Source organism: Oryctolagus cuniculus, chromosome 7 (assembly GCF_051225735.1).
Source record: "Oryctolagus cuniculus isolate XC-2025 breed Fujian yellow rabbit chromosome 7, ASM5122573v1, whole genome shotgun sequence".
NCBI classification, from domain to species: Eukaryota; Metazoa; Chordata; class Mammalia; order Lagomorpha; family Leporidae; genus Oryctolagus; species Oryctolagus cuniculus.
This window is the reverse complement of record NC_142873.1, coordinates 4,165,764-4,178,977: the sequence shown is the minus strand read 5'-3', so window position 1 is coordinate 4,178,977 and position 13,214 is coordinate 4,165,764. Positions and strand designations below refer to the sequence as shown.

The following is a 13,214-nucleotide window of genomic DNA, read 5'->3' as shown; positions in this document are numbered from 1 at the left end:
CAGGCCGACAGGGGTGCTGGCAGTTCCGACACCAGGCTCTGCAGTGACCTCAGACGAATCACTGTCTTCAGTTTCCTCATCTCTCAAGGGAGAGTACTAACAGTGTCACCTCAAAGGGCTGGAGTGAGGAGTCACGCTTGGCATATGTGCAAAACTTAACAGGGCGCCTGTGCACAGACCGTTGTTAGTTATTTGGAGGAAAAGCGAGCAGAGAAAATGCCAAAGCACAGCCTCAACCTTTCAGAACAGAGCTTCCACTTTTTTTTTTTTTTTAAGCTACTCCAAACTAAAGCCCAATCTGATTCCCAAGTAATACATACAATGCTGAAGGTTTTATTTGTAATACTTGAAGAGTTAGCAGGTCTGTGTTTCCTTGAACCTTGTTTTCCTTGCACAGGTTTAAATTTAAAAGCAACAATTCGACTCACCCAAGATGGTACAGGCAAACAAAGGACAAGAGTCAATATAAACCCACACTACAGAAGTCTAAGACAAGTAGATTTTAATTCCCAAACAAGTAAAGTCTTGTTCTAAACAAGCATTTAATTAAACAGAAGCAAAGCCTGATTTTGATATAGAATACTAGTTTACTCTTTATTTAAACCTTTCTTACATGTTGAAAATAGCCAGAGGTTCAGAACAACAGTATTTTCACAAAAGGTCTCCAAAATCGAACCACCAATGTGCAAACAGAGCTGGCTGCTAACTTGAGGTCATAGGCACGTTTCATTAAATGCACTTCATACAACAAGGAAATCAAAAAATGCTGAGAAGAAAAATGCTCAGTATTTTGATAGAAATTTTAAAATATCTTCAGGCAGGAAACTCTCGGTAAAAATAAAAAAAGATTTAGATATTTTACTGTTCATACCTGCTTCACAACTAATTCTCCAAATGTCTTCTCACCTCACCTAAACCCCTAACAACATACTACACCGTCCCATATAGCACACTAAAAATAAGTTAATCTCTGCATCTGAAAACAGATCGTTACAAAAGAAAATACTGACAGCTCTTACCTGTATGTAATAACTAAGTACATTATAATCTCAGCAGCACTAAGGATGCAGCTTTGTCTAATATAAATATCTAAATAATATCTACACAAAAGTATTTTTCTCTTAAAATAAGTTTTTGTATATATTTTTCCCAATGTTGACAACTGAAGCAACATTGATCTATATATTGTGCTAAGAAAACATTAGGCACAGATCACATAATATATTTTATATTTTCTTTGTTGTAAAAAATATAGTATGTGCAAGCTCCTATCACATAAAGGACTAGGGAATATAACAGGAAGTTATTGGAGACCTAACACAGAAAGGTTAACATTTTACTTTTTTTTTTTTTTTTAAAGAACATTCCAAGTGGCATTAAGAGTAACAACTTACTGCTTGGTGAACACCCAGACTCTGCATTAAAATCACTGGTGGGTTTTTTTAAAGAAAAACCAAGGTGTACCACAGCAAAATGACACTGCATTAGACACATGAATTAATTTAAAAGGAATCATATAAAAATATTTCCAAAGCCATTTAAAATATATAACACAATCTCTCCAACAGGCTACTACTAGATTGCTTCGTTGAAAGGAATAAATTATTTCACATTATGATTGTTTTTTGCAGTAGCTTCCTTTATTAGCTAAGCCAGTTCCGGGAGTAAATTATAAAAAGGATGCAGATCAAGAAAAATGGAGAGAGGAAAAAAAAAGTAGGTTGTTAAGAAGAGGGGGAAAAAAGCAAATGCCACTTTACCTAGAAGAAACTAAAGTACTGTTTGCTTTTGTTTGTAGCAGGAAATTTCTGCAGCAAAGATTACAAAAACATAAACTAAAGGGTCCTGTGGCAAGTAATAAAAAACACTACTGCAGATCCTCCAAGAAGAGACCACTTAGGGATTATAATTAGTGTGCTTAAAAATACACTTTGATGCAAAGGTTATACTTTGCCACATATATAATATGTAGCATTTTTCTATAAGGGGCAATTTAGCTAAGTGACAACTTTTACAAACACAGAGAGTGAAAGAAATGGAGAGCCACAAAATCAGAGACAGACAGACAGGCAGAGAATACAGACAGGGAGACAGAGACATCCAGGGGGCTTGCTCCTGTCCTAGACAAGAACTGAGACACCTTTTTCATCCTCAGCACTTAATTTTCCTTAATACTGTACATTTATACTCACACACTATAATTATCTCTTTAAGTTACCGTCTACACATCTTTCCTTTAGTTTTTTCCATGGGGGGGGGGGGGTGAGAAACCTTTAGTTTCATCCTTCATTTCACAGTCAACTATTCAAGTAAGTGTTTCTCTGGTGGCAATTTCCAGATGAATCAAGAATACAATCCAGAATCACCGTCAGGCTGCATGTGACTGTCTGTGTGGCTCTCCTCAAATGGAGCAGGAATTAGCCCGTTTCCTAGGCTTGGGGTCTCGTGCTTCCTGACCGTCCACACACATACAAGACGTGCACATTGTCTGGGACAGTCTGCGGAGGCCAAGCCGGAAAACGCTGTTGGAGAGGCTGTAGATCACACAGTTACAGAAACTGTTACTTATAGCCAGCCAGGTCGTTAAGAACGACAATGTCGGACTGTCCAAGACTCGGGAGCTTTCCAGAAGAAAGTAAATGATATAAGGGAGCCACAGCATGTAAAACACACTGGTTATCCTAAACAAAACCATGGCGTAGCGGCGGTCAGGACTGTGTCCAGTCTCTCTAGAGGCGTCTACCTCATGGCTAGGGAACCGGGCTCTTCGGTCACTGATCTCTTTGGTGTGCTGCCGGCAGATTTTGAAAATGTGGAAGTAAGTGAAGCAGACAACAAAGGCAGCAGGAGCATAAAGTAAACAAACAATGAAGCCAGTGAAATAGGCACTCGTGAGCCAAGAGGTGGCACACCACTCAAAAATGTCACCATGGTAACCAGGTTTCCCCCAGCCTAAAAAGGAAGGCAAGAAGATCAGGCAGGAGTAGAGCCAGATCAAAATAATGCAAATCCTCAGGCGACAAGGAGTGACCAGCTGATTGTAGGACAGAGGCTTGGTTATTGCAAGATAGCGATCCACACTGATGCAAGCCAGACAAGCCATGGAAACACTTTTCAGAACGGAAATGATATATCCAAAAATCTGGCAAGTCAACGACTCGTGGACACCTGTGGAGTAGTGGAGAAGTGAGAGAGTGGGAACCAGGCAGCTAACTCCAACGAAAAGATCAGCGTACGCCATTGTTTGAATGAAATAGCTGGTAGTATAGTGGTGTAGGAGTGGAGCACAGTGAAAGACAAAGATGACTGTGAGATTTCCAGCAATGATCAGAAATGTCAGCAAGACAATCACGGCCGTCTCAAAGATGCAGACATCCACCGCGCTGTAGTGGCCAAATCCAAGCGGGCAGGAGTGACGCTCGGACACATTCACAATGCCACTGCTCATGTTCACGATCCGCCAGTCAGTCCACTTAGAATCATTCATGGCTTGAATCAGGGGAACCCGCAGTCTTGGCTGCGCCAAGCAAGTGCCCTGCCCAGCATCTGTTCCACTCTGCACACAAGTGGCTCAGAACCTGCTGCAGTAGACAGTGTCAGAGCTTCTGTCACAGTTGAGTGTCCCAAAGAGTGCTCCAGTCTCCTCCTCTGCCTCAGTTCAGCAGTGACACACCTCAGCTTTGGGGGGAAGAGGAGGAGGGGAGTTAGCTAGAAAGGAGGTGAAAACAGGTCACCGATTAGCTCCTTCCAGTGCTCGCAAACAACTTTGTGCAGATACAAGGCACGTCTAGAGAAAAGCATGTCTTCCTACCCTGCACTGTGAAAAATGACATCTGTAAAAAGAAGGCAAGCACGCACAGACACTATGGCCAGGGGAGACAGAGCTTCTGTGGTCCTTCGTCCTCCTGAAAGAGGTACTACTGTCCTAGAGATCAACTAGGAAGAATGAGAAAAGAAAGTCTTAAATTGTCTCGGGCTTCCTGCTTCACTTAGGAAAAACCATTCAAATCTTAGAATTTAAATAATTAAGAGCTCACATTTGGTTGGGAGGAAAAGAAACAGTTCATTGTGGCAAAGAGTATCTTTGGGCTCAGTTCAGGATTTGCTGCTGGTAGGTCAACTTTATAGTCCACGTTTCTCTCATTTTTAAAAAAAATTAAGAAAACACCTTATTAAGGTCAATTTCAAAGATTTATCTTTCTGTGGGCACAAAGAGCAGAATAGGTTTCACAAACAGACTCCAGACTGCCCTGTAACTTTTGTGAGAAAAAAAGTGTGTTTTCAATAGGGAAGAAAATATACAACAATTAACAAATGACAAATTATGAACTTCTGAAGTTTTAATTCTGCATACTTTTTTAAGCATTTAGATACAAACAATTTCAGCCCATTATAGATACCGATGCTCCTACCACCAATGTAATTTATACCTCTTCCCTTTCAAAATAAAAATTAATACTTTTTGCCATCAATTCCAACAGTTACAAGCATAACTGAAAATAACTTGCATTAATTGATATGCCTCTTTCCATTTAGTGGAACATAATAAAACAGATAGCTCAGTTAATTTTCACCTTTGCAAGCATACCTATACCTCCCATGTATGTAAACATTTACGAAATTTAGACAGCAGCCTAAACTTTCCTACATGCTCTGAGCTTAGACTAGAAATAACGTCATTATTAATGACAGGTATTTCTAGTAGGCTTCATACTCTATTTTGCTATACCTTTTCAATTATCAATAGATGATTAACACTAAATCATTTCTTCAGCAAGATCTTCTGAAAGTGGAAAATAACCATATTTACTATATTTGCAGTTATGAAGCACCCATATGCTAAGAAATGTCTCTTCTATTTCTGTGTTCTCTTTTGAGCAAATGCTCAATTGATATAGGGGCCATTAGGTAGGAAGCTACAATACAGTCTTGTATTAAAATACCCCCAATGCATCAAGATGAGTTTACATCCTAATGTTTGAAATACGGAAAGACTGGCAGGATAAAATCCATCCAAAACGGCTTCCAAGGTCATTCTGCTACCAGGTGAACGTTTGCAAAGTCTTTTAAAGCTCGGGCATCTCAGACAGCACCTTGCCGATCTGTGCTCGCATACCTTTTGAAGAAACAGCATGCACTAGAAATAAAAACACTTCCTTCAGGAACAAGGCAGCAGCTTAGCAGAAAGCATTCTTCTCAAAGTTATTTTCTGGTGCAACACCAAGCCATTCGGTGAGGTCCTTCTTCTTTTAAAATAGCCACAGGGTATTCTTCCTGCAAATTCCTAATTTCACTTATCACAAAAGAGTCCTCTTGTTACCGGAATAAGGTGATGCTTCTCCCCTACAGTCACTCTTACCAGCTGCCAGGCTGGGCTGCTTGACTCGGAAGTCCGATTTACTGGGATGCACTAGCAGGATGCTGTCGGCATCTTCTTCAGTCTCTCAGTATCACGGCCTCCACCTGAGCCCGGCCCCGCTGCTCCTCATCCTGAGTGATGCAGAACTCACCCTGAGAAAGGTGACTCGGTCCTGCTGCCCCAATCAGCAGCACAGCCAATGGCTACTGCAGCTCAAACTGTCACTAGGTAACAGTTGCCAGGCACATGCAGGCTTACAGACTTACTCTGGAGCTCCGATCAAGACTGACAAAAGAAGACAATAGAACTGACCGATCCTTACAACATAGTCACGGCATCTGAGAACTTTTAGAGGCTTTCTCCTTACATCATGTGAAAGGATGATTTCCTAAGGACAGGACAGACTGAAAACCTGGTGTACACCTTTAAACCCTGGGAAGAAAGGACCTCAAGGTACTATGACACCAAAAAGTCAGCAGTAATCTAACACTCACTGGCAGAAAAAACTTATTAATTATTAAAAATCAGCCCACTCTCCACAAACTCAAGTGATATGGCTACCAGTTTTGCTTTCTAAATTATATGGCTATGTTTTGATTGGTCCAGGATAAAATTCCTTTACTAACCTCTCCAATCCCTGCCACACCCACACAAAATCACCTAGCTCAGTGGTATCTGTATAACAAAGCACTGGAATCAACACCACCGAGTTCGAATCTCTCCAGGGAAACACTGAAGTTCCAAGAAGATCTAAGAAGACTATTGGTACTAGAATCAATAGAAAGATGGTTTAGTTCACTTTTTGTCCCAATGTGGGAAAACAAATAAGGTCAAAGAAATTTGTCCTAGAGTGATTGAGCTACATATACCGAAGTTAGAAGAAAGCTTAAATAATGTGGCTTACTGTAGAAAACTATTAAGTATTTTTAACATATTTCTTACAGAGTAAGTACTTTTCTTAAAAGTAACTTAGGACAAATTTAAAATTCAGAATTAAATTTGGGAAATTACGATGAAAACTGAAGATAACATTCATTGTGTGCGTGCATTATGCTATGAGCTTTAACTACAGTTTTTCTCTATGAAAACCTTACATCCAGATCAAGTAGGTACTAGCAACATCTTTTTCCAAATGAAGAAAGTAGGTACTACCAGAGAAGGTTAGTACAACTTCCCTACTGTTACCAAGTGTGAAGCTGCAAATTAAAACAGGTCAAAACTGTCATTTCTAACAATGCATTGATAAAACCCACCCCTTCTCCTTTCTCTTGATGGCAACCAGTAAGGTAACATCTTAGAAGAGTTACTTCAGATTTCATAAAAATAATTTTTAAAAACTAGCCATCTCAATTCTTTCCTTTATGTTACACTGCCTTTTAAGATGAGGTCACCGCTAAAATTTTTGGAGGCTTAGATGAAATATATAATAGCAAGTGCATTTCTCGCTATCAGATATAAGCTAGAATAACAGTTTTCAAAGAATACCATGGTTATATTTAAAAGAAATATTTATATTTTTAACACAAAAGAACCTAGAAAGTCCTATTTCACTGGAAGCATTTTGACATTTTTAAGAAAAGATGAATTTATTTAAAGGCACAGCAAGAGAGAGCGAGAGCGCGTGAGCATGCTGTCTTCCATCCACTGGCTCACTCCCCAAATGGCAACAACAATTAGCCCTGGGCCTGGCAAAGCCAGGCGCCCAGAACTCCATCCTGGACTCCTCTGTGGGTGGCAGGCACTCCGGCACTTGGGCTCTGCACTGCTGCCTTCCCAGGCATCCAGCAGAAAGCTGGATTGAAGCAGGGCAGCTGGGACTCAAAGCATGACTTAGACATGAGATGCTGGCATCACAAGTGGCGACTTAATCCACGGCACCACTATGTCCGTATTGCATTTCTACTTTCAGAGATACCTGAAAGCATGTACATCAAATAAGACTGCATCGAACATTCTCTAGTACAGTAATAAATATTGAAAATAAATGTATACTTTATATTCATAAATGTAGACAGTTTCTATATTCCATTTAAAGACAAGTAAATATTACAATTTACCATGAAAACACTGAAACACTAAAGTATATCAACTACTATAGCCACCTCAAGTTGCCAAAATATAAACAAATCATTTTAAAAGTATAGTCTTAGAGGCTGGCACTGTGGTGTAGTGGGCTAAGCCTCCTCCTGCAGTGCCAGCATCCCATATGGGCACCAGTTCCTGTCTCAGCTGCTCCTCTTCTAATCCAGCTCTCTGCTTAAGGCCTGGGAAAGCAATGCAAGATGGCCCAAGTGCTTGGGTCCCTGCACCCAAATGGGAGACCTAGTTCTAGCCATTGAGGCCATTGGGGGAGTGAACCAATGGATGGAAGAACTTTTTCTCTGTCTCTCCAACTCTCTGTGTGTAACTCTCTGCCTCTCAAATAGTCTTTAAAAAATGCATAGTCTTTACATACTTCTAACATTTATTTACTTATTTTTTACTTATGGAAAGAGAATGAGAGAGATCCTCCTCACTTCCTCTGGTTCACTCCCTCCCCAGATGCTGGCAATATCCAGGTCTGGGCCAGGATGAAGCCAGAAGCCAGGAACTCCATCTAGTTCTCTCACATGGCTGGCAGGGACCCAAGCACTTAAACCTGTCAGCTGCTGCCTCCCAGGGGGCATCAGCAGGAAGCTGGATCAGAAGCAGAGCAGCCAGGACGGCACCTCAAGCAGCGCTTAACCTGCTGCACCTTGTCTGACCCCTCATGTGCTTTTATTTTATTTTATTTTTTTGACAGGCAGAGTTCGACAGTGAGAGAGAGAGAAAGGTCTTCCTTCCGTTGGTTCACCCCCCAAATGGCCGCCACGCCAACAGGAGCCAGGTGCAGGGGCCCAGGTGAGCCACAGCGCCGGCCCCTCCCTTCATGCGCTTTTAAAACAGTTCTGAAGGACATTATTCCCAGATTACTGATCCAACCAAAAAAAATCTCACTGAAGGAAATTCAAATATTGGATTGTTTGAGCTGGCCATGCTTATTTCCAAAAGTAATCCCTGGCAAGGACGGGAAACTAAAAGTGCTGTGAATAATCCACAATGACACATGCTTCCACAGGGTTATGCCAATACGAGACAAGTCTGAGAAGCAGTGCCTGTGACCCACTGAGTCTCCTTCAGCTTCAGGAGGTCTGGCAAGGTCATTTTCTTCTTTCAGCCACTGACTCTCCTAGCCTCTTACGTGCTTTTCTATCCTTTCTTTCTGTGCTGACTCCAATAGGAACTAATTTATAATGTGAAGAAATAGTAACAAAGAGGCACTAATATCATGTTGACTTAGCTTATTATATAAAGCATTCTTTGCTTTTCTAATAGGCATCATTCTCTTCATTTTAGGGCTCATCAGGTGTTTTATTACTGCCATTCTTTTTATAATCATCACTGACTATCGCTCCTTTCAACTGATGAATTCTAATTGTGAAATATCTAAGAGTAATTATTTGGAATTATTTCACAATTACTTCTAATAACTAAAATTGTGTAACTTTTTGAGGGGATAAATCACAGGCACCTGATTTTTCATTTATACCTCAGATGAGGAGTTTTATATATTCTTTCATAGGTATCAGTTACTTCAATATTAAAAAATATCCAGCCAATTCAAATTACTTTATAGACCTAACAGCAAAGCAAGCCAGACAACAGGCATCAATGGAGAAACAGGATAAATTACGGGGTCAGCACAGTGGGTTAAGCCACTGCCTGCAATGCCAGCATCCCATATGGAATGCAACCTGCAATGCCAGGTTCCCAGGCTGTTTCATTGGTGATGCAATTCCCTGAAAATGGCACCTTGGAAAGCAGTGGAAAATGGCCCAAGTACTTGGGCCCCTGCCAGCCACATGGAAGACCCAGATGAAGCTCCCGGCTCCTGGCTTTGATCCAGTCTAGCCCAGCCCTGGTCATTGAGGCCGTCTGGGGAATGAACCAGCAGATGGAATACCTCTGACTCTATGTCTGTCCATTCCTCCATCTCTCTCTCTCCCCCTCCCTCATTCTCTCTCTCTGTAACTCTGCCTTTCAAATAAAAAAATAAATCTTTAAAAAAATGAATATTTAAAATAGGATAAATTAGTAGACAATGACCATCAAAATGAACTATATAAGTAAATACAAGAGCACTTCAAAAAGTTTTTAAGAAGCTGAAATTAAAAGTTTATTTTCAGGGCCGGCACCGTAGCCCTGAAATCCTCTGCCTGAGGCACTGGCATCCCATACAGGTGCCAGGTTCTGTCCCGGTTGCTCCTCTTCCAGTCCAGCTCTCTGCTGTGGCCCGGGAGTGCAGTGGAGGATGGCCCAAGTCTTGGGCCCCTGCATCTGCGTGGGAGACCAGGAAGAGGCACCTGGTTCTTGGGTTTGGATCGGCGTAGCTCCAGCCATTGCGGCCATTTGGAGAGTGAACCAACGAAACAAAGACCTTTCTCTGTCTCTCTCTCTCTCTCACTGTCTATCTACCTGTCAAATAAATAAATTAAAAATCTTTAAAAAAATTTATTTTCATGCAATAAATTCTGAAGTCTGTGCAGTTTTTTTGATAATATGCATTTTCCATGAGCTTTTTGAAAATCATTCCCAATATCACAAAAAGTAGCAGGACAGAGGCAAAATAAAAGCTGTGTCTTTTAAGATACTTTTGAAAGGTACCAAAAGGTGCATGCATTCAGAATGTATCCATCTCCTCACTTCGCTCTCTCCTCCACTAACTTCTCTCCGTCCCCACCGTCTTCACCCGAGGCAAGCCAGCAGCATCCTGTGCGGCAGTGGCTTTCCAGTCTGTTCCGTCCTCAGTTGCTGGTGGCCTCTCTTACTCCATTACCACAAAAAACAGCCTTTCCAAAGTGCAAGTGAGACCAATTACTTCCCTCATCAAAATGTTTATGTGGTTTTATTCTTAGGATACAGTCCTGTAAGGCCCTGTAAAAGCTGGTCTCCATGTATCTCCCCAGTCACTTCCAGTCTACGTATTTAGGACTACGAACCACTTCACCTCTCCCCACCTCATTTCCCTCAATCCCTAGTCGCACACATACCAGTTACGGTCCTTACTGCCTTGGAATACTTGTGTGTCTGCTTCCTATGCCTTCACACTTGTTTTATCTAATTCAGATGCAATCTTAAGTCTGGGTTCAAAGAAAACCTCCTATGGGAAACCTTCCCTGAGTTCCCATAGGGAACCGAGCCAGACCCCACACGCATTACAGCTTATAGGTACTTATTTCAGTCTGTCTTCATACCTAGACTGCAAGTCCCCTGAGAGAAACAACATCTGTTTTGTTTACCATTATATGTCAAGCTGCCTATTCTACAGTGGTGGGCACAGAACAGAGGGGTCAAGTAAGTGCTTAACATAACTTTAATGGAAAGCATATAAAACAGCTTATATGATAAATGAGAGGATGAAAAAGAGCCCCTTTTTGTGAAGCACAGAATACACAAAGTTATTTGCAATCCCTTGGATGACATACAAGCTTCCTAAGAACAAGCTAGAAAACACATAATCAAGTTGTATGTGTCCGGGGAAGGGAAGATCAACCTGCTAATATATTTGAAGTAGGAGCAGTATCATACATAACGTCAATTCAATATGAATACTTGATTAGTGCTTTGAAAGAATATATATAACAACTGGTGGTGATTATTTAATTACTTAGACTGCCAAAAGAAGTACTAATGTATTTCCAATGACTATGGAAAGTACTCTTTCCTGGTGTAAGTACTGGGAAACAAATAAACCCTCTGAAATGATATATATCACAATCTACTGATTTGTTGATTTCTCAAGGACAGAAAACAAGTTTATGCTGTTCACTTCAAATTGCTTAAATTATTAACTACTCGGAAGAATTAACAAAAGGTAAGTTAAAGGCACTCCAGAAGAAAACTTCTTCAGCCAGGTCAAGACACTCTGTGAGAAAACCTGCGTCTCATGGAATATTTAATGGAGAACGAGTAAATGCTTTCTCCCAAAGACTGAGTACAAGACAAGGAAGTCTGTTCTACCACTTCTAAGTACACAGTACTGCAATTCACAACCAGTATAGGAGGCAAGAAAAAGAAGTCAATCCATATATATACCCAAGAGCCTATTAAAACTGCTAAGTAGGGACCAGCGCTGTGGCATAGAATGTTAGGCCTCTGTGTGAGCACCGGCATCCCATATGGGTGCCGGTTTGGGTTTCAGCTGCTTCACTTCCAATCCAGCTCCCTCCTAGTGTGCCTAGAATGGCAGAGGAGGACGGCCCAAGTGCTTGAGCCCCTGCACCCAAGTGAGAGACCCGGATGAAGCTCCTGGTTCCTGGCTTCAGCCTGGCCCAGCCCCAGCCATCCCAGCCACTGTGGGAATGAACCAGCAGATGGAAGATCTCTCTCTCTCTCTCACTCAGCCTTTCAAATAAATAAATCTTAAAAAAACCTGATATTTTCAGAATATAATGTTAATATGCAAATATCATTGCTATACATTTGCAACGATCCATAGGAAATGAGTTCTTAAAATAGTAAACCATTTACTATAACCTTTAAAAACAAGAAAACAAGGTTACACTTAATTAGACATGTGTAAGACCTCTATACTGACAAATGACAAAATGTTATTGAGAAAAATTAAAATGTTCTTAGACAATGGAGAAATATACCACAGTTATGGAATAGCAACATTAAAATCCAGGCAGATGTTTCTACAACAAGTTGCTGATCTGGGAGTCTGTATGTAAAGACAAAAGATTTAGGACAGCTAAAACAATCCTTCAAAAGAAAAAATAGAAGTTGGAAGACTGTCACAACATGATTTAAAGACTCAAGGTAAATAGATGAGTGAAAAGAATAGAGTCACAACATAAACCTACACTTATGTAGTCAATTGAGCTTCGGCAAAAACTCTCAAAACAAGTCAACAGGAATGGGGGCCGGCACCGCGGCTCACTAGGCTAATCCTCTGCCTTGCGGCGCCGGCACACCGGGTTCTAGTCCTGGTCGGGGCGCCGGATTCTGTCCTGGTTGCCCCTCTTCCAGGCCAGCTCTCTGCTGTGGCCAGGGAGTGCAGTAGAGGATGGCCCAAGTACTTGGGCCCTGCACCCCATGGGAGACCAGGATAGGTACCTGGCTCCTGCCTTCGGATCAGCGCGGTGCGGTGGCCGCTGCGCGCCAGCCGTGGCGGCCATTGGAGGGTGAACCAATGGCAAAGGAAGACCTTTCTCTCTGTCTCTCTCTCTCACTGTCCACTCTGCCTGTCAAAAAAACAAAAAAAAAAACAAAAATAAAAACAAAAAAAAAACCAAGTCAACAGGAATGGGAAACCTTCTTAGTAAATGACCCCCAAAAGCTATGAATATCTACCCGGAAGAAAATGAGCTTATAACTTCCTTCTCCAATACACAAAAACTTAGTTGAGATGGATCATAAAAGTAAAGTTAAAAATTACAACTATAAATATATAATTTTTAAAAGAAAACATTCTAGACTAAGAATATCCTCATGACATAAGACAGACAAATATTTCTTAGGATAACAGAAGCAGTAACTGTAAAAGAAAATTTTAATAAATCATACTAAAAATAAAAATTCTGCTCATCATTCCTTTCACAAGGAAGATATACAAACAGCTATCAAGAAAGCTAAAAAGTCCTCAGCAGCAGCGATCATCAGGAAAAGCTCGCAATGAGACACCAACATGAAGGCATTTCAAAAAGTCTTAGGGGGCAGACGTTTGGCCCATAGGTTTAGACGCTGGTTAAGACTCACATCCCACATGGAAATACTTGAGGTTCAATACTCAGCTCCTGATCCGAGTAACTGCATCCCAATCATCCATGTAGAC

At 41.1% G+C, this 13,214-nt stretch overlaps 2 protein-coding genes across 9 annotated transcripts in view; both read right to left on the bottom strand.

Annotated features, from left to right (window-relative positions):
* Window positions 1-13,214, bottom strand: part of RABGAP1L (RAB GTPase activating protein 1 like) — a 788,382-nt gene that overhangs the window by 489,926 nt on the left and 285,242 nt on the right. The gene's annotated exons all lie outside the window — the stretch shown is intronic.
* On the bottom strand, window positions 2,254-7,913 carry GPR52 (G protein-coupled receptor 52). Its single transcript, XM_089299428.1, has one exon. It carries the CDS (start codon window positions 3,485-3,487, stop codon window positions 2,402-2,404), a length of 1,086 nt encoding a protein of 361 aa, XP_089155554.1. The 5' UTR covers window positions 3,488-7,913; the 3' UTR covers window positions 2,254-2,401.

Excerpts from the sequence above, each read along its gene's own strand:
- GPR52 (XM_089299428.1), bottom strand. The coding sequence starts at position 3,487 with ATGAATGATTCTAAGTGGACTGACTGGCGGATCGTGAACATGAGCAGT.